The 21104-nt window shown below is 41.9% G+C and overlaps 1 protein-coding gene across 1 annotated transcript; it reads left to right on the forward strand.

Moving 5' to 3' along the window:
* Positions 1 to 7003: 7003 nt before the first annotated feature.
* LOC101614438 (protein piccolo-like) lies at positions 7004 to 20341 on the forward strand. Its single transcript, XM_045155582.1, has 6 exons — positions 7004 to 7138; positions 7934 to 8349; positions 8443 to 8692; positions 9733 to 9799; positions 18746 to 18861; positions 18947 to 20341. The coding sequence occupies exons 1-6, from the start codon at positions 7004 to 7006 to the stop codon at positions 19319 to 19321; spliced, it is 1359 nt and encodes a 452-aa protein (XP_045011517.1). The 3' UTR covers positions 19322 to 20341.
* Positions 20342 to 21104: the final 763 nt, after the last annotated feature.

Below are 21104 nucleotides of genomic sequence, written 5' to 3' on the forward strand. Positions count from 1 at the left end.
ATGGCTTAGCAGGTAAGGCACTTGCCTGTGAAGCCTAAGGATCCAGGTTTGGTCCTCCAGTGCCCATGTAATCCAGATGTACAAGGTGGCACATGCGTCTGGAGTTCGTTTGCAGTGGCTTGAGGTCCTGGTGTGCCCATACTCTCAATCTGCCTCTGTCTCTCTCTTTCTCTCAAATAATAAATTAAAAAGTGGTTTTTAAGAACCTGGGTCCTACAGCAGCTGGAAGGGTGACCCATGCTAGTACCTGGACTGAGTAAGCAACCCAGAGAGAAGGATGCTAGGATGATAGCTCTGATAACCACAGGGAATGAATGAGAACCTGAGTGGTGATCCATATCTGAGGGGCATTTGAGATTATCTCTGTATGGACAGATTGCTCTTTGTTCTGTGTGAGGTGTGGGGCCAGGCCTTCTGCAGAGGGGAGGGGTGGTTGAGCAAAGAGACCCGGGAGAAAGCGAATGAGGCACGTATGCTGATACTAAGTCTGCCACTAATGAGCTAGTCTAGAGTGAATGTTGTATTGCTAGTTCTCCAAGCCTTCACATCTGCATCTGTCAGATGGGAACAGTAATAACTCATTTTACCAGATTATTTTAGGAATAGGATTTCTTCATGTCTCCCTTTAATAACACTGTGAGTCCATATGATGGACCAGGGCTGCTTATATATCATAAAATGAAAAAAAAAATACTTTGCAGAATTTTTGAAGACATGCAGAGTTTATTTATTTTTTTGGAAACAGTAAGCTATTTAATTTTTATATTAATGCCAGAGTTACTTCTTTATGTTGCTCTATCAAAATGATTGACACTTATATCTCTGCCAGTAAATTGACTTCAAGTTACAATTGGAATGGCCTTTTAGTCCTTTAGCCTCTGAGAAAATAAGAAGTGAAGCTCTAACTTGGTTTGTTTAAACACTGATGACCCCACATACTGCCAGTCTTTCTTGGTTCACGGAGGGGGTGGTCTTCCTTGATAACATTCGGAGTACGGGAATAGTACCAAATTGAATGGCTTATGTTTTTCCTCCCCCACAGGAATTTGCATATAGTATGTGGAAGAATCTGCCCCGACCCAAAAAAAGGTTCTTAAACCTACTTTATTTTATTTTGAAGACTCGGCTTGTCCATTCTTGTCTCCCAGGTGACTCTTCCTACACACACAATCATTTTCTTTCAAGTATCTTTTCATTATCGGCCAGAAAAGAAAGTAAAAGTTATATAAAATCATTCCTAAGGAGCATCTGAGAGTTCATAGCAGTATTTTATTTGTGTTCACAGTGCAAGATAAATCAGATTCTTTCTCATTTTTTCAAATCTTCATATGGCATCTGAAACAGTTGTTCACGTTCACACATTTATGTTTCGCCATATGCATTCTGTGTGCAGCACTGTTGTTTTAAAACATTTTATTGGTTTTCCTTTATATCTCAACTTTTGATGGGTGTCCTTGAAGAACTTGCATGAGGAGATGTAAATGTGAATGATTCATTCATTTTGAACATATGTAACTATTCTTGGGAGAGATCACTGGGAGGTTTTACCGTACATGGAGCGTGCTGTTCCCACAGGGAGAGAGCTTTCACACAGCTGCTCTGCTCACAGCTGGCTGCAGCAGACGATGAAGGGAGTAGACTCGTACCTCTTCCAGCTCATGGGAACTGTCATGGATTTCCTGCATTTATGACACTGCCCTGACTCCCTGGTGGTTACCAATGCTTCTATAAATTTTATTTTAGGGGAGAGTTTAGTAGAGTGTAATTTAGCATAAAAAAATGGTTCTTCCTCTAGAGCTCCAAGCACAAGAAGAACTCTTCAGTAAGTGGAATGTTCAAGGCCAGGTGTGCTATCAGGAAAGAGTCACCCTGACCCTCTCCCAGTGTTTTGGAGGCATTTCCAGTCTCCAGCATGCTGCTGCTGCTGCTTGACTTTACCTACAGATAATCACTATGTGGGGACAGGGGAGGGGGAGGAAGAGGCATTTTTCTCCCCTAAAGGGCTGGAGTCTCATTTTAGACACTGAGAATCTTCAGAGCATTCCATGTGTTTCTCCAAGTGTGACATCATTGACTTTGGTGTACCCTGTTAACGAAGCATGGATGTATCTCTGTCTGGTACAAGAACAGACAAGTATAGAATGTAATGACCTTCTCTATTTCTAAATTTACTCCTATCATGAATAATTAGGATAAGGGAAAGTGGAAAGTTTTACATTATTGAAAACTAGAATACTTTTTCTATCTTTTGTAATGGTCAAGATTTCTTATCAATGGTTTTGATATGTTATTGTTCTGCTGTCTTGTGTTTTAACTAGGTAATCAGCAAAATATTTAATGTCGATAACTTTGTGTTGGAAACACCCTTTAAAATATGTTGGAAAACATAAAATGGTTTACCTGTGATAAAGAATAAGTTCATGATTGGAAGAATTACACTGTTTTTCTTGTGCAAATAATGCTTTGGGCAGATGTTCCATCTCCCAGTAATGTTAAAAAGCCTATTTTATGCAGTCTCAAAATGATTTCTGTATTAGATATTTAAATGCATGAGGATAAATTTTAATTGCTTTTGTTTAGAAAGGAAGCATAGAAGGAGTATTAGCCCTGGTGTGTACAAAATGTCTGCTGCAACTGATTCAAAACTGAGAATCATTCCAGTTTTATGAGGCTTCTGCTTCTGGTCTTATCAATAAAGTTTTAGCAGATGGTTTGTATGTACATGTGTGAACATTCTTTATGTTAAAAAATATAACTTCTCAGCACCAACATGCAAATTCTATGAGCCTGAATATTATTTTAGTATATCCCAAACCCATTCACTTCAAAGTTATACCAACCACAGACATATATGTTAGAACTTATAAACATCACACTTATGACCCATGTAAGTTCCAGAGTTGTGGGATTTTATGGTGAACATGTATACAAGTCAATAACATAAAAGCTACAATGCTGGTTTAAAGCACTTGGGTAAGTAAGGAGTTATATGTTTAGGTATACTGATAACCCAACCTAACTAAAAGGCACCTGAGGAGGACTCTAAGAAGGCAATATGCAGGTGTACTTACACTACATGTAGGTGATTCCCTTGTCCAGAACCCTTTCTCTCCTCTGCTTCCTCTGTTCTAATGAGTTTACGAGGTTTCAGGTGCAGCAAGCTCACAGGGAGCCAGGCCATTCTGATCCCACGCCTCCATCCCAGTGAATGCGTGGCTTAACATTCCCCAAATAAGGTAGAGAATGTGAACATTTTCTTTATGACTTCAGGGACAATGTTTGTTCACCATTTTTTAAGATTTATTTTTATTTATTTATTTGAGAGAGAGAGAGAGTGTGTGTGTGTGTGCACGAGAGCCTCTATCCACTGCAAATGAACTCCCGACACACGCGCTCCCTGTGCATCTGGCTAACGTGGGTCCTGGGGAATTGAGCCTCAAACCGGGGTCCTTAGGCTTCACAGGCAAGCGCTTAATGGCTAAGCCATCACTCCAGCCTGTGTTCACCATTTTGATATACTGTGTTAGCTGAGGCATTGATGCTGCTTGTTGTAATCAGCAACCCTAAATGCCAGCTGATTCACCTGCAGAAAGTTTTTCACTCCATAGGCAGGGCTGGGTCAGACCATGCAGCTCTCTTCTGGCAGAAGCTCAGGGTCTGAGATTCCTTTTGTGACTTGAGCATCTCAGAGTCCTTATGGGCTGCAGGTGGTGGTGACCTTTGCTTCTTCCAACTCCTTTGGCCACAACTAGCTACTGTACATATTTTTAAGAAGGCTGGAAAGTGTAGTTTATGCACCCAGGAAAATGAATCAGAATTAGTAAAAATCCTCTAGGAAGTATCCCACGTACACTTGCATCTATGATGTTGTTTGTTTGTTTTGTTTTCTTCCTTTCTACTGAACTTATTTCCAGTGCTGTGGTAGTAGTGATTATTTCCAGAAAGCTTGGTTTTGGTAAGCTTTGGTTGTTCAAGGTCTTCCTCACCCATGATAGTGCTAGAAATTAGATGCTGGTGAAAGAGATCTGCTTACATATAGTATTATGGCTGGAATGTAAAATGTCCTCCCAGAGATTCACGTGTCCAAACACTTGATTCCAAGAAAAGCGGCATCATTTGGGAAGGTGGTGAAACCTTAAGGAAGTAGAGCCTTGCTAGAGGAAGTGTGTCACTGGGAATGGGCCTTAAAGTGTTATAGCTCTTCTAACTGGCCTCCATGTCTTGTTCTCTCTCCCTGCTTCCTTCTCTCTCTCTGTCTCCTCTCTCTCTTCTCTCCTCTCTCACTCTCTCTCTCTCTTCTTTCTTCTCTCTTCTCTCTCTCTCTCTCTTTCTCGTGTGTGCACACTCTGGCTCTCACTCTCACCCTCCCTCCCTGTGCTTCCTGGCTGTGTTGCAATGTGATGCTAGCTTCCCATTCTTGGTACCATGCCTTGTCCCCTAGAAACCATAAGCCAGAATTAAACTCTGTTTCTTCTTGCTTGTAGTCAGTTGCTTTGTCCCAGGAATGAGGGAAGAGAACTCATAGTCATGTTAGATTAGAACATTTCAACAGTATAAGATTATTGGAAAAAATAAATAAAAGGACCATTCAAGTTCACGATTCTAAAGCCAAAGGGAAAAGAGTTTTGAGCTGGGAGGCTGGGCAAGGCTGAACATTTTCACAGCATGGGCAGCATACATCCATATGTGGCACCTTCCAGCTCCAACACTGTTTATGAGCAAGAAAGCAGAATGCTAAGGGAACTGATCTCTTAGTGCATGTGTCTTAGAGTACATCCTCGGGCCACCAGAAACCTGACCCAGTGACTGTTATCTTCTGATATCACCTTATTAGAGACTCACCCATCCTTAAATGCTAAAATAAATGGGAAGCACATTTGTCACAATGTGTCTTCTATCCCTTAGAATTTCTGCTCTACACAGTGCTTTTGAACATATTAGCCATTTCGAATAGCATTTTATTGTTGAATCAAATCACATTATACATCTTGTAAGCTTCATACCATCCTTAGCGTTTCTTGGGGGGGTTTCCGATAAAGATTCAAAAATATGGCTTAAAAAGAAGGCAGTTACACTGAAGAATTTATAAAATTCTATCTGCTGTGGGCAGGGCATGGTGGCATGCCTGTTAGACCAGCACACAAAAGGCTGAAACAGGACGATCTAAAATTTTGTGTCTGAAGGAACAGAAGGATCTGCAGATAACACATAGTTCAGAGAAACTTACAGCCAGGCCTCTGCTCTGTTTCCAGTCACGCTGCCATGCCTCTGTCATGTTGAGATGACGCTGACTTTCCTTCACGATTTCTAGCGTCTATTAGATGTTTTTGAGGTAGTGTCAGATGAAAGGAGGTGTGATGATTGTTTGGCAGGTTAGATTGACAACAGCAATAGTGGCTGGTCTCCTTCGATAAAGTATGTTACTAGTTGTGTTCAGACTAACTGCTCCCAGGTGGGTTTCTTTGTTTGGGCTCCAAAAAGACATAGTGCACGATTATGTGTGGTTTCTTATTTGTTTGGTTTGAATTTTCCCATTTTAATTTTCAGTCCTGGGAATTTAATCTATGACTTTACACATACTACGTAAGCACTCTTCTACTGGTTTATACCTTTAGTCCCTTTTATACTTTTTTTTTAAACGGAAAATTTCTTTTTTAAAAAAATATTTTTTTTTGTTTACTTTTATTTATTTGAGAGTGACAGACAGAGAGACAGATATATATATATATATATATATATATATATATATATATATATATATATATAGAGAGAGAGAGAGAGAGAGAGAGAGAGAGAGAGAGAGAGAGAGAAGGGCATGATGCCAGGGCCTCCAGCCACTGCAAACGAACTCCAGATGCATGCACCCCCTTGTGCCTCTGGCTGGTCCTAGGGAATGGGAATGGAGCCCCAAACCAGGGTCCTTAGGCTTCACAGGCAAGTGCTTAACTGCTAAGCCATTTCTCCAGCCCCCTTTTTACTTTTTGTAAAATATATATATAATTTATTTGAGAAAGAGAGAAGGAGGCAGATAGAGAAAGAGGATGGGTGTGCCAGGGCCTCTAGCCACTGCGAAGGAACTCCAGATCTATGTGCCCCCTTGTGCTGGCTTTACTTGGACGCTGGGAATCAAACTCAGGTCCTTAGGCTTTGAAGGCAAGTGCCTTAACAGCTGAGTCATCTCTCCTGTCCTACTTTTTACTTTTGAGGTACAGTTTTGCTAAATTGCTCTGACAGGCCTTAAACTCACAACTCACAATATCCTTGAACTCCCTTTTTCAGCCCAGACAGGTCTTGAACTTGTGACCCTCCTGCCTCATTCTCCAGTGATTACAAGGCCCTGTGTCAGTAGGCCTGGCTTATGGAGTGGTTTTATTTTATTTTTTTTTAGTTTGTATATAAAGCAATACCTGGTTTATGTTTTCACATATATCATTGTACACTGAGGATACTTTATAAAGACGATTGGTGGTATTAGAGATGGAACCCATGCCTTTGCTCAGTGCTGGGCAAGTGCCCTACCACTGAGCTATGTTGCTAGCCTGGGGCTTCTTGGTAAGGAAAGAAAACAGCGCAACTCAGAGGACTCATGTTCATTCTGGAGGGCTTGGAGGGAAGAGTACTCGAGGATGATCCAGGTGACTGATTATCTCCCAGCACCAGTAAACCCTTTGTGAACAGCTCTGAGGAGGAAACAAGTTGCATAAATGGGTTGCTGCTTCAGTAGAAGCAGGAAATGATTTTCTGTATAATAGTCCCCTCCCTCTTTCTTCTCAGCTACAAAACAGCAGCTCAGGGCAGCTCTCAGGGTCACTAACTGGAACCTGGGCCAGGTAGCATGTATCCCTCCATGACAGTGGGTTCTGGGTTTTCTTAGGCATCAGGTGCTGTGTGGAGGTAGGAAGAGCTTAGAATCTGGCGTGATGAACACTGTGGAATGGGGTGGGGAGTGTGATGTGGGACTGTGAGGATGCTGGAGGCGATCAAGGGAAGCCACTAGGAGGAGATGAAATGCTGCAACCTGAAATCTGAGCAGGAGGAAGCAGGGGAAAGGGACGCCCTGGAGGAGGAAGAAACACCAGGCGAGGGAAACCCTTGCCGCTGTAGGAACCGGTCCCATTCAAGGAACCTGGAGAGTCCAGTTTGACAGCTAAAGGGCTACGGGACACTCGTAGGAGGAGAGGCGGACAAGACAAGAAGGAGAGGCTGCCTGAGGGCAGCGCCGTGAGGCCCTCAAGGAGAAAGCAGAATGTTTTGCAGGCTCTGGCCATCTCGGGGATCAAGCTGCCCTGTCTCAGTGCTCCTTTCAGCCCCGCCAGCTGCAAGTGTATCGTCAGCTCTGCCGTCTACTTTGTCTTCTCCGCAGGTTCCTTCGCAGCCTGACTCTATAGGGCACTGGGGACTTTGGCGTACCTCTTACGTCGGGAGAAATTCATCATCAAAGTAGTGCTCGGAGCACAAACTCTTTCTTAGGGATGTCGTCTGCCTCCATTATATTTGTTCATTGACTACCCAAATGAGCTCTTTCCCCCAAATAAAAACAAAAAACACAAGAACCCATGGTTTAAACAGAACAAAGCCCTAAAAACGTTCCGGTGAGAAATCAGAGAGGATGTAACCCTTTGGGTAAATTCATACTAAAGCATATAAATGACTGAGACATGCACTCTCTCTAGTGTCTTTGGTGAAAAGTACCTTATGTTTATTTTAAAGAAAACTTCACGTTCGCCCGACAGTTGAACTCTTGGATCAAGTGAAGTCTTTCTGAATGTGCGAAGTATTTTAGACTAGGGAACACCCCCTCCCCCCTTGAACTCCTTGGCACTTAAGACGGAGTCGTGAGGTAGACACACTCATTGCCAAAAGGTCTCATAGGCCCGGGACTGGTTTTCTCGTCTTATGTTTCCCTCTTATCATCAACTGCTCAAACTTGCAGAAAGGAACCATAACACACCGTGGCGAAGGGATCCCCAGAGGCAAAAGATCCCACACAGCCTACCCTGCCACACAGGCATCGCAGCGCAAGGATCCAGGTCCAAAAAGGCAAAGAACAAATTCTGCTGTTTCCTTGGGCTCCCCCACCACTGTCCCCAAACCCAATCACCACAAAGGGCACCCATCTAGGACCTACAGTGAGTGGCCCTTTCCTGGGACCCAAGGCTCCCCTCACCCAGGCCCGCGGGCGCTCACCCACCTTCTCCCCAGCCCGTTCTCCTGGACCCATCTAAAGGAGCGCAGTGGGGACCCCCTCCCCCGAGTGTTTGGGGCTGTTGGTCTGCCGCCCCTTCCTCGCACTGCCTTCAGCCAGGCTCCCAGCGAGCCCCCTCCGGCGCTCTGCCGACCTACAGGAAAGTTGCTCCGAGCGGTGGAGGGGCGTCATCGCCTCCTAGCAACGCTCCTAGCAACCGGATAACATCTGCTCCCTCTGGTCCAATGCGCGCCTAGAAAAGCTGCGCTCCCGCCCCGCGTTCCGAGCCTGGAGCGAGAGGCGCTTTGGAGAGCCAGGGACGGACCTGCAGGAGCCAGGGCCGCCCGCCGAGCCGCAGAGCTGCCGCTGTCGCCTTTGCAGTCGCCCTTGCAGTCGCCCGCCCGCGGTCCGGACAGGGACCCTCCCCTCACCCCCCCCCCCTTCACCGCCCAAGCACCCGTGCGTACCGGGAGGAAAAAGCTGCACAGGTGCACGCGCGGGTTCCTGGTGAGTAAACCCAGATCGCAAGAGATGCCAGGACCCCTCCATCCAGGGATCTGTCCCCAAGCTTCCCAAAGGATTCCTTTCGTAGAGCGCGGAAAACTAGGGGCATACCCCCCAGCCAGTGAAAAGTAGACAATCCCAAATAACCTGATTTGATTCCCCCCCCACACACCAGTATCTTTAGGGTTGGTTTTTTTTTTTTTTTTTTGGAGGTGGGGGGGGGCTGCTCATCACTGTTTGGTTAGTGCTCAGAAGTTTTCCACCTTCCTTGGTGCTTTTGCCTGGCTTGCCTGTGTGAGGCTGCGAGCTGGAAGCTGCGAACGAGCGAGGGAGCGAGTGTCTAGAGGCAGCCCGTATTCGCCAGTAAACTGAATCAACACGTATGGGGAGCTGCGTTCTTTTTTAGGTTCCTCCTCTGGATAAGGTCCATTTGGCCAAGAGCAGCCGGCTCCTCAACCTCCTGAACAGTAACCATAGTAACTCACTTCTCTCTGGATGGGGTCTTCCTTATTGGATGCCAGTCTTCCCTTGGAAAGCCCATGTCTCTAAATATAGAAGATGATGAGAGCCCGGAGCACACACCCATGTAGACAAGGTGCGGTCACACAGGGCTCTGTATATCCAGCGAACTATCTCCAAAGACAAATGGTGTTTGGCTATTTCAAATCTTGACAGAAAAAAGTCCCCATTCCGGAGAAAGACTGAATTACTTGTGTGATTGAGATAACGGCTGCTTTGTTACTTGGAGAAAATACGTCCTGAAATTATACAACATCTGCCATTTAAAAATAAACATACGATATCTATTGGCAATTTCTAAAAGGAAAAACCAACTTGCTGATATTTTTTTTTCTGAAAATATCCCCCCAAGTAAATAAATTATTTGATGAGCTATTTCCAAATTTCTTAGGCTAGTTAAGAGTGCTCCAGTTTAAACTTAAGGCTAGAGAACGTCAGTGAATGCCTGTTTGAAGGTTTATCTATCTCGCCTGGATCCACCCAGCCACAAATATCTGAGTGTCCACTTCTGTCCTGATAACCAGCTCCTGTCCATGCAGTCTGGACTCCTCCTGTGTGATTTCTGTCCGTCTCCTCATCTCACCATCTCAGGTAACCATTCATGAGCTGGAGGCTGTGAGAAATGCTCGATGTGCAAAGGGGGAGCTCTCTCCAGACTTGCTGAAGCTGTCCTAGAAATACACTTTTCAGACTGAGTCAGCATTGCCAGGTAATCACTAGCATAAAAGAAATTACTGTTTAAATATGTATCCAGAGAAATAAATGCTAATGTAGGCTTGCCATATTTACAAGATCAATAGAAGGGGTGGTTTATATAGATGGTTGCTGGGCAGAAGTCAATAGAGGTTTTCTGTAAAAAGGACATTTGCGGGCTGGCAGATTTTCCTCTCTTGGACCTATGTGAATTGGGTGGGCCAAATTAGGTAGCCTGGCTTCCGGAATCTGTCAAGTGGAAGCTTGTGAGTACACTGTTGTGCATAGTGGGAAAGAAATGGAGAGAATGCTTCAATTTGCAAAAAGAGGTTGAGATGATTTTTTAAAAATTAACCTATGTTAAGGTCATGATGATAGAAGCCTCAGCAAATGAAATGCTTTATTCTCAATTTTAAGACTGACTACCAACTGTAAATAAGCAGTCAGATCTCCAGCACGTGGACCTTCCAAAGGCCCTGAGCTTCCCCCTGTGCAATTCTCACAGGTATCTAGCCAAGCAAATTAGAAACCCATAAAAATATACCATGCTGTATTTTTGCCTGGTCTTCTTTACTGTCCTTTACAAAAATAAGTCATTAAAAAAACTATTCAGAAACCAATTTGAGAAATATTTTTTTTTCTGGTCTTCCATGTGTGTATGAATATCATGAGATTTTGAAATTATTGATTTCTGGAGTCACCTAGTGAGATATCTGTAATTGAAAATGTGCATTGTAAATAATGGCATGTGAAGCATTAAGAAGCTGTTGCGCTTAGTAGCTATTAGCACCACCCAAGCTTCTTCCTCTTTCCAGCATCATAGCTGTGTGAGACACAAGTCCAAGGAGACAAATGAGATTCACTGTCATCTTCCATATGTAAGAGTTCTGTCCACGCCATTCATCTCAGGATTGTTTGAGCAAAGCAGCCACAGTGATTGGCTCATGTGTATGCATTAATCTTGTGTATTCGTAACTTTTATATATCCCTACTGCATAAGTAGTATTCAGAGATTTTAAAATCACCTGGCATCCTTCAGTTTCTGTGAACTCCTGTCTTTTCATTGAGACCACTGGCTGTGGCATTCAAAGAGGTCAAATGTAAAAAACTTCTTAAATTTTAATTTTGATCTTACATAAGATATGTGCCATGCAGAATATACACTGTGTAACTTTGATGAATGTCTCTGTTTCAAAAATCACTCATTAGAGGTGTACCATAGTATTCAGTTAAATAAATACAAATAAACCAAATAGTATTATAACATATTTAATCTTAGAGACATCAGTGGATTCAATTAGAATACGTCTATCAATGGAAAAATATTTATATTTCAGGATCTAGCTCCCCTCGTCAATGTAATTGCCACTTGTGTACACACACACATGCACACACACACACTCACACACACACACAATGTATTGCAGGTCATAAAGGGAACATGCAATGCATACAGGAGTAGTATAAAGCCTACTTCAAGATGAATCAGGTTAGAAGCCAAGGTGTAGTTTCAGACTTCATTTTCCATTTTCTTACTATGTTTGGCAATTTTCAGTTTTATGCCATGAAACTTTTATAGGGTTTAGAAGATGGCTTGAGATACACTGGAATGTTTGAAATTTTTTATCAAGAGGATGTGACCCTCTCCTCCACCACACCTGGGTTCTCTGCTGATGACTCACGCCAGCCCAGCAGGCAAAACACTGATGTTCCAACTTTACCTTAACCTAAAGCCAAAGAATGGCCAGCTCAGATCGTCTGTTTGTCAGAGCAACACGTGCTTCAGAGACCCAGAAAAAGCTCAAATGAAGTCACTTTCCCAGAAACAGGAGCAGAAATAAACTGATCCAAACCCCCAGTATCAAAGCTAAGGAAGAAGTCTCCCTTCAGACTGGGGGAGGAATCAATCTTATCACTTCTCTAGTACCTGTTTGCAAAATTAGCCATCTATTTAATAGGGCCAAGCCACTGATATTTCCCATTAAGTCTAACCCAATTATTTTTATTTTTCTAATCAGATTTGTACCAAAAGCCCAATACAGAGCCATCAGGTTGCAGTAAGAATTCTCAGTGGTGGTAATAGGAGGGTAGTAATGAAAAGCACTGAAGGCTTACTAGTGTTGTATCTAGTATTTTAAAATAGGCTTATATTTAGAAATCCGAGGACTTGCTTTTATATAATAAACTGTGGAAACAATAGTCAGTCTTCTTCATAGTGGAGATAGAGGAGCCTTCTACATCTCAGAGGTGGCTAGATGTACAACTGGGATGCGTTTGAAGGTGGTATGTATCCAAGTCTCTGTGTTAGATTTTAGGTGCTTATTCAAAGGGACCACTGGTTGAGACATCAATGAAAGCTGGAGATATTGCAAAGACAATCAGCACTCAAGAGCTTAAAGGCTTGATTGTGTCTCCTGGTGCTACTTGTTTGGTCACTGTGTAGTTCACTCCATATGTGATGTGGGGTAAGACAGCCAGTGTCTTTGGTGGATGGTCTGAGCTTGAACAGAGTACAAGTCAAGGAATTACTCAGACCTCTAGAAAAATGGTATCCTCCTACTGAAGATCATTTCACTGCAGAGCATCTTAGGTGGGACAGAAGCCAGGCTCCCTAGGAGCAAGGACAGAGAATGGCCAGCTCCAGAACACATGCTCATACGTTCCTTCTCATCCCAGTGATTGATTAGTTTCAGCCTGTATTTTCTTGCAACCCTTCTTGGATATCAGAAACAATATTGGCCTAGGTATATGTTTTTAAAGGAACTATCAGTTTCTTATTTTACTATTTGTTAAATATTTACTGAGTACCTAACAATCTATTGAATGATAAACCAAGCATAACACACTATCAAGTCTAAAATAAAGTTTCATGAAAAAAAAAAGACAAGGGGCTGGGGAATTGCCCAGTGGTTAGAAGCACTGGCTTGCAAGCCTGTGGATTGGAGTTCAACTCCTGTCACCCCCACAAAGCCAGCACAGGCATCTGCAACCCTAATAAACCCATGGCAATGGGAGGTGGAGCCAGAAGAATCTGGAAGCTTGAGGATCAGCTATCCTGGTGCACATGGAGGGGCAAAAACAAAAAGGGAGTCCCTGAGTCAAGCAAGGTGGAAGGAGAGGACACCCCCCCAAGTTTGTCATCGGATCTCCATGTGTGTGTTGTGGCATGTGCACATTGGTACATACACACATAATGAAGCAATGAGAGAGACAAAATAACACACTCAGACTCTAACAATAAAAAATACAAATTGTAAACACATACATGCACACATACAAGATGATGTGCATGATGAAGATCTGTCACTTCCCTGAAGACTACTGTCACCCAGACATCAAGGATTAAAACTCCTCTCTGAGCATGGGCCCTGTATCTAAGGAAGGTGAAGCTTCTCTCTGTATTATCATTGGTGAGAGAGTTCTTGGAAGTCATATCAGCAGTGTGGTTGCTTGGCCAGTTTTCTTTGTCACTTGGCCCTACCTTCTAAGGCAAAGGATGGAGAGACAGAGAAAGCGCAAGTGAGAGAGAGCGCACCATGTCCCTCTCCAAGACATTGATAAATCACGAAGTGTATCCTAGAAGTTCACGACCCTTTGCTTCTGTCATTAGCAGAGCTAGAGCACTGGAGAAGCCACCTGTGGTGTATCACAGCTTCCTTATTGACTGGGTGGTCACATCTCATTTAATGGCATTCTCCTTGGTTCAGGGACTATTACTGGTAGAACCAGATAGACTTGAGGAACCACTCATGCTCTGTTTAGTATTCCATGTCTGTGCTTGATACTATGCCAAGGGACAAGGAATCTCATGCCAGGCGACAATACTGCTGGTATCTCAAGAAACCACTGTATCTCTGGAAATTCCTAAGAAAGTCTTGCAGAATCTGTAACTTGTGGTGATTCCAACTTGCCAACAAAGTCAATATTGTGGGTAGAGTGGATGATAAAGCTAAGGAAACAGGTTGCTCCATTGATTCCCAGCTAACTGTCGGCAGGAGTTCTCCTGCTACAGAACACGTCACACAGAGAGGGGCAGAGTAAGGGCTTATAAGAGAAGGAAGGTAGCAGTTGAGTATCGTCAAATATAACAAGGCTAAAGGCCTGTAGAAGGCACATACAGCCATGAACTTTGTGCCTATGAGTTCCATATAACCTGTGCTTTACACACAAGGGGTCACAAATATCCTGCATATAATATAACACTGCTGAGTAAGATAGGCTTTCACAAAACAAGTCACTTCAATATTGATAGACAGTGACTATTGAGTAGAAAACATGAGTGGATGTGACAGATACCAAACCAAGTTTCTTTTCAACATCATCTCATCTAAGTGACATAATAGGACTCAGTGATTTGTCCCCTCATTTACTGGATGAGAGAACTCAGGCTTTTTGAGGTCAGGTATCTTGCTCAAAGACACTAAGCAAACAAAATACAGGGCTGGTATTTGAACACACGTCATACATGGTGCTGGAAGGTAGTGTCAAAGTGTTTCCGAAAGCCACACAGCAAGACTGTAACACGTGGCAAAAAGGGACAGATGAAATCATTCTTCTTTGACTGTTTGGGTTTTTCTGCCTGTGCTGGGGATTGAGCTCAAGGTCCAGGCATGCTCGGCAAGCACCCTATCACTGAGCTATGCCACCCGCTTCAGTGAAGCTAATTCTCTCTAAAGAGAAATAGCCACAGCCCTTAAGATAAAAATTATCGCGTCTGATAGCTCTTACACTAGTAAAGCATGATTTAGACAGACGAGAAACTCAATGCCAGGTTGAGATTAGGCAAGAAGAAACAATAAGAGCTTGTGAGGGTGAGAGGATGCTTTGTCTCCACACAAATTGGTTGTTGAACTAACATAGAGCTCCCCCTTCCTCGCACTGATGGGCCTCCACCTCTGCTGGCTGTGGCTGGCTGGACCATGGCTTCCACTTTGTTTCTGCAATGTGCTGATTAAATGTTGGGGAGAGCCGGGTGTGGTAGTGCACGCCTTTAATCCCAGCACTTGGGAGGCAGAGGTAGGAGGATTGCCGTGAGTTCGAGGCCACCCTGAGAAACCATAGTGAATTCCAGGTCAGCCTGGGCTAGACCCTACCTTGAAAAAGAAAAAAAAAATGTTGGGGAGAAAATGAAAATCCAACTAAAATTAAAATATGTTCAACACATTGCCTCTTCACCTCTCTGACAAAAATGAAAAACAAAACCAACACAAAAAAAAAAACAACAACAAAGGATGACGATGGCAGTGGTTGTTCTTTGACTGTTGTCTGTTCTCTCGAAGTGTTTATAAATTAATTTGCTGATGATATTTTTTTAATGTACTGTTCCTGGGCCATGGACCAAATGAAATCACTCGTACAATAACAGGATTTGAGTTGTCTGGAGGTAAAAGCAGAACAACAAGGAAGGGCATTTGAGCAATCGTTGGTAATTACATTTTGAGCATTTATTTAAAGAAATATGTATAAATTATATTGCCAGAGCTCTAATGACAGGTTGGTCACTTGATCTGTGCATTTTGATTTGTTGTTTGTTGAGGTTTAACACTGTGAGACCCATAGAGTCTGGCACAGATATTTTGTGTGCCCAGAGATTACAGTATTAAAAATAATTTTAACATTCAAGCCAGCATTAGCTGTTTCACCTGCAGAGTTAAATTTAGGCTCAGGCTCAATTTGGTTTCATAATTTATATGCTGTCCTCAGACCTGAGAGCACACTAACTCGTGTGTTTCTTCAGCTTTCTCATGGGCTGCTCTTGGTTTTAATTACAGGATTATGATAAGCATGTTTATGCATGTTAACTCTATCACCAGAAATATATATATTTGAATATTGAGATTCACTTTAACAAATTGTCCAGATGCCTGGATGCTACAAAACAGTCTGTATTTCCATCATCCAAAACCTATGACCAGTGGTAGTACCCCTGAAATATTTTCTCAAGGCTGTTATGGAATCTGTGCAGTACTTTTGAATTTGACCATCGCAGCTACCTTTATGCAGATTTTCAATTGTGTCATTACGATCTAGCATCTCTGGCGGTCTTGTTGGTGGAAAGGGTTTTCCGCTGAAGAGGGGCCAGGATGGGCTTGACCCCCGTGTGACTGCTGTGGGACTTTTGTCACTCCTTACGGCTGGGGTTGGATGAAGTGCTTGCTCTGTGCTAGGCATGGTGCCACTCTCCATGAATTATTTCAGTGGTCATATGAGCCCGTGGATTTCTATGCCCACTTAACAAATGAGATTTTTGGAGAGCTTATGTCATCTGCTCAAGGTCACACGACTAAGAAGTGGTAGAGCTGGAGAGACAAACCTCCTTTCACCTGTTCGCAACGCCAAGTCTTTGCCACATATATCACACTAACCCAGAAATGCCCACCAGCCAGTCCTCTCATCTGTATCCTGAGCTGCCAGAGCCAGAGGACCAAGGACTAGTTGCCAGCTCTGAGTATTGGGAGTGCTAATCCAGCAAGTAAACAGATGTAGAAACTTATGTTTGCTATATATTTTAGCCTAAAAGTAGCTAAAACCATCCTCCACAATTTGGTGTGGAAAACATTGCAAATAGCTTAGCAGCCAGCACGGGAGGTAATTGCCAAACCAATACCAGCTGTGAAAGCTTTTCAGCAACCCATGGGGGTGGGAGGGGAGAGGGGAATGAGGTTGGTTTTTCTTTCAAGAGCAGTAAAGTAAGTAACTGGATGTCTTGCCCATGGAGGAGCTAAGTCTCAAGCCCAGACCTCTGAGAATGTGCCCTGTATTTTCAGAGTCTGAAAATAGACTAATTGCTCAAATATAGTCAGAATCATTATGAATCTCTCTCATACCTCTCTTCTTCTATCTCCTTGTCTCTTCTCCCTCCCCTTTCTTTACCCCTTCTGTCATTGATTCATTCAATCAAATTATCTTCCCTATAGGATGATTTGGGAGCAGGAGGCAGAACAATAAGTTTGTCAATTGGTTCTCCAAGCTATACCTTGCCCTCTCTTATGTCATTCATAATCACACATGGAAATTGGTTAAAAAATTCAGACTTCCTCTATAGGCCTACAGAACCTTTGGGGAGAGGGGTGGGCCCTGACAATTCATTGTAAGAAGGCCCGTAGGCGGTTCTGACACTAATATTTGAGAGCCGCTGCTACTTTAGACAGTTACTAAAAGGTAGCAAGGATTATCACAAGGGATAAAGCTTTGTCGCCTAGTTCTTTGATTTGGTTCTTTAAAAGGCTCCTAACAATGCAGTTTGCTAAAGAAAGATATCCTTAAGCACACTGGGCTCAGTAATTTTTTTTTTTTCCATTTAAAAATATACATTCTATACCATTTTGTTCTCTGTTCCTAATCCTTCGAAATCAGTGGGGAAATCTATGGAAGTGGGGATTGTGTTCATAAGGCTTTAATTGTGAGTTGTCATTCTCACCAGTCTCCTTATGGGTTCGATGCATAAGACTTGCCTACACTAACTCAAAGCTTTCATGGTTAATCATCAAGTGATGCTGGTGAGAATTTGAGATGCCTGAGGTGTGACTTTGTAGGGTCCCTTACTGGTTCAGGAACAACATCCATTACAAAAAGCTATCAGAAAGCTGTGCCTCCAACTTGGAGGCAAAACTACAGAAGCTGGTTGCTGAGGAGTAAATTTTTAATATTTATTCTTTTAGAAATTCAAGATTTTTAGAGGAAAACACTAAATGTCTTACTGTAACTTTATTTAAACCAGCATTATTTAACCAATTACTCATTATTTTGTGAACTAAATGATTCCAACACTTGAGAGTGTGGATTAAGGAGAAAGAAAATTATGTGTAAATGCAAGATTTCTTTCTGGTCTGGCCTCCTGAAGTTGAATGAGTACTGACCTTGACTCAATTTAATTTCTAAATTCATTCATTGGTTTCAATTACTTGTAGTTGAATTTGGTCTTGCTTCCTTTCTGTGATAGGAGCGCCCCCTAGAGTAAGTCCTACTTTTAAACCAAATTACTGAGCACTTTTTCCCTAATGAAGTCAAAACCCTCAATTGAGATAAAATTTGAAAGGGGGAATACAAAGGTCTTCCTGTCACACTTTACACCAAGGTTATGTTCCACTCAGAGAATTACTTAAATCTCTTTCATTTCCACAATTAATTTCTATTAGGCCTTTTGACAGGTCCATGATTATATATTGTAACCACTTAAAATGATTTTTTTTTTTTTTTTTTTTTTTTGGTTTTTTGAGGTAGGATCTCACTCTAGCCCAGGCTGACCTGGAATTCACTATGGAGTCTCAGGGTGGCCTTGAACTCACGGCGATCCTCCTACCTCCGCCTCCCGAGTGCTGGGATTAAAGGTGTGCGCCACCACACCCGGCTTAAAATGATTTTGCCTATAGATACATACCCATTCTTGTGAGAGATCATTGGACCACCAAATGTTTTATGTCAATTTGGTTACTCAACCAGTATCACATTCTCCCTGAGTGCTAGGCAGATTAGAATGATGAAAAATTCCTTATCTCCTCACACTATTATCTTGTATATCACACGCCCGGCTCTCAATTTCAAATTAGTGGATATGCATTTAAAGGCATAGAACTCAACAGGGTATTGGCGTTGGACTTTGGGGGTGGGCTGCATAAGGAAATCAACATAGACCATTGAACTAGATCATCAAATCTGAGTGTGAATGGTGACATTTATCAACCAGAGTTCCAGTCATAGAGCAATTACCAATGACTGTTTGGTTTGGGGAGAAGGTAGCAGTCTTTGAGAGGTCACTACATATCTGTTAGGAAATGTAATTTATATCACAAAATGCCTTTTGCCCCCACAACATGTGACTTTCCCCAATTCCTTATTTTGTAGCTTATCCAACAAAAGTATTAACATATTCATCAACAACGTCGAAAGTAGCCTACTTTAAGAGAAAATATGCAGAAGAAGAAGATCTACATCAAGATTACCATGGTTATTTTCCAAAAGTAAGTGCTTTTTTTTTCATTTATCTGGATGTTGTTAATAGCATAAGGCTCTAGTGGTGAGTGAATGTCTGTGTTTTCTTTCTAGCACCTGATATTACCCGAGGACAGGACTTGCATTCTGAGACTTTCTCTGGAGAAACTTAGGTTTCTAGAAGACCCAGAAACCTATTTACGAAGGTCTGTGTTAATTAACAATTTGCTGAGGAAGATACACCTAGAGACGGAGAAAGAGAGTTATGAGTACTATAAGGAAGCTTCCTGTTGTAAGACTGCTTATTCTGATGCAAGGAAACGGCTGAAGTTGATGGTACAGGGATGCTATTCCCAATCTCTGTATTACGAAGAGCTGCATTCGTATCATATTGTGCCTTATGCTTCGGAGAATGCCATTTATGGAATGGGCTACACTAGTGACCACTTGGAGCAAAATTCTCAGTTGCTTATTTATAAAATGAATTAAAGTAACTGCTAAGTTTATTGATATTTTGTTTCTAAATGCCTGAATTGTTTATAGTGACAATGTTAATATAAGGTACTAATTGCCAGTGCACTTGACCTCGGAGAGGAGATGCATGCAGAACTGGTTGGAGAGAACCATGGGTATTACCCAGCAGTCCTTAGTTTCATCAAATTGAATCAAAAATATATCTACGTATCATAAAGTGGTGAATTAGTATGCTAGAAGCAGAGATTTTTTTTCAATGCAGGAAGGAATAGATTAAACTTTTAAGCCTCCCATTTCTACAATCTGCCACTCAGTGAAAAGTAGCAAAAAGGAACAGATTAATTTGGTAATGTTATGACCCTGAGGGTTAAGGGTAGAATGAATCTAATTTTCTGTAAATGATGAGAGCTAATTCTCTCTGAAATGCTTTGGCCTGTCAAGCTTTGTGCCAAGTAATTGTTTCACACTATTCTTTTACCATTAGAGACGGTGCAAGATGGGAAAGCATACATTACAACTTTGATGAATGTACCAACTGGACTATTCCAAGTTTACCTGTTTTGTTCTTTTGTTGTTTATTACTATTATTTGCTCTTTATAGACTTTTCTCTTCAAGAGTGAAATGTAATCAAAGAGCATTGTATATGGGACTGTCTTTAAGTTCCAGGGGTTGCTAAAATTTGTGCTTGGCCTTTTAAGAGTTTAAATTTCATTTATGATGTTATTTTTATAGGCTGGGAAGCTCAGGAAAAGGTTTGCAGACAAAAATGCCTCTTAACTGAGTTACTAATTGTTACAAATCTGATCTGCAAAAATTGATGAGCATGACAGAAACTCTACATATTATTATTTCTTCACCTTGCTAATAGAGTACACTTAAGGATGCCTAGATGAAACTTTGCACTGATTTTTGTATCATAGAGGATCATTTTCTGTTTGATAAGATACCCTTGGGGTATGGTTTAGGTAAGTCCCTATATTTTGCACGTTGAAGGAAGATGATTTAATAAGTTACATAGATTCATGAGATCTGTTTGTTTGGAGTGACTTCTAATGTTCTTTGAGGTTTGAGTGAGGTGTCTGGAGTTTTTGTCCTATGGAGAATATTGTTGAAAGAATTGTCATTGACTGATGAAATGGATTGGAAACACTAGGTGCCAAAGGTGTATTTAAGAAAATACCAAAGACTCAAAGGTGAGTGTCAGGTGAGTGGTCAGGAAGACTATGAGAGGAAAGTTAAGAAAGATGAGAGTCTAAACTAAGGATTGCACAGGACATACATGAATATTGTTAAGCATGTCACCATGACTTTTCACTAATGTACTTCCCAAGTACTTTGTTCATGATAATGATAAACAGGGGCATTACTTTAAATGACATCATCACAAGCCTTCAGTAGTCATATGCCCTTCCAAGTTAAGTATGGTGACTTTCAACATGGTATCTTTCCTAGCTGAAAGCCAACTTGTGACCAGGCTAGCTTTGTTCTGTTCACAAGAACTTTGTTTTTAATTTTGATTTAACACTTGGTCTCTGTAATGCATAGCCATGATGACTTTGTATAAGGAATATTAGGGCCCTAGCTAGGCTGCATTGTGGAAGACCACAGAAATATATGATAGACAAAAATGTTAGGATTGTATTTAATTTCTCAATCAAAATTAGGAAATATGCTTTATGATACAGTGAACAGAATATAGTTGAGGTAAAAAATGAAGGATAATTTTATATGAATGGTGAGATACCTTTGAAATCCAGATATAAATATTTAAAAATTAAGTAAGGGTAAGATTTGGCA

Source organism: Jaculus jaculus, chromosome 7, assembly GCF_020740685.1.
Source record: "Jaculus jaculus isolate mJacJac1 chromosome 7, mJacJac1.mat.Y.cur, whole genome shotgun sequence".
Classification (NCBI taxonomy): domain Eukaryota; kingdom Metazoa; phylum Chordata; class Mammalia; order Rodentia; family Dipodidae; genus Jaculus; species Jaculus jaculus.

Excerpts from the sequence above, each read along its gene's own strand:
- LOC101614438 (XM_045155582.1), top strand. The coding sequence starts at position 7,004 with ATGAAATGCTGCAACCTGAAATCTGAGCAGGAGGAAGCAGGGGAAAGG. Across the intron at positions 8,693-9,732 it reads GGTGCACGCGCGGGTTCCTG|CTCCTGTCCATGCAGTCTGG; the intron begins GTGAGTAAACCC and ends CCTGATAACCAG. Across the intron at positions 9,800-18,745 it reads TCCTCATCTCACCATCTCAG|CTTATCCAACAAAAGTATTA; the intron begins GTAACCATTCAT and ends CTTATTTTGTAG.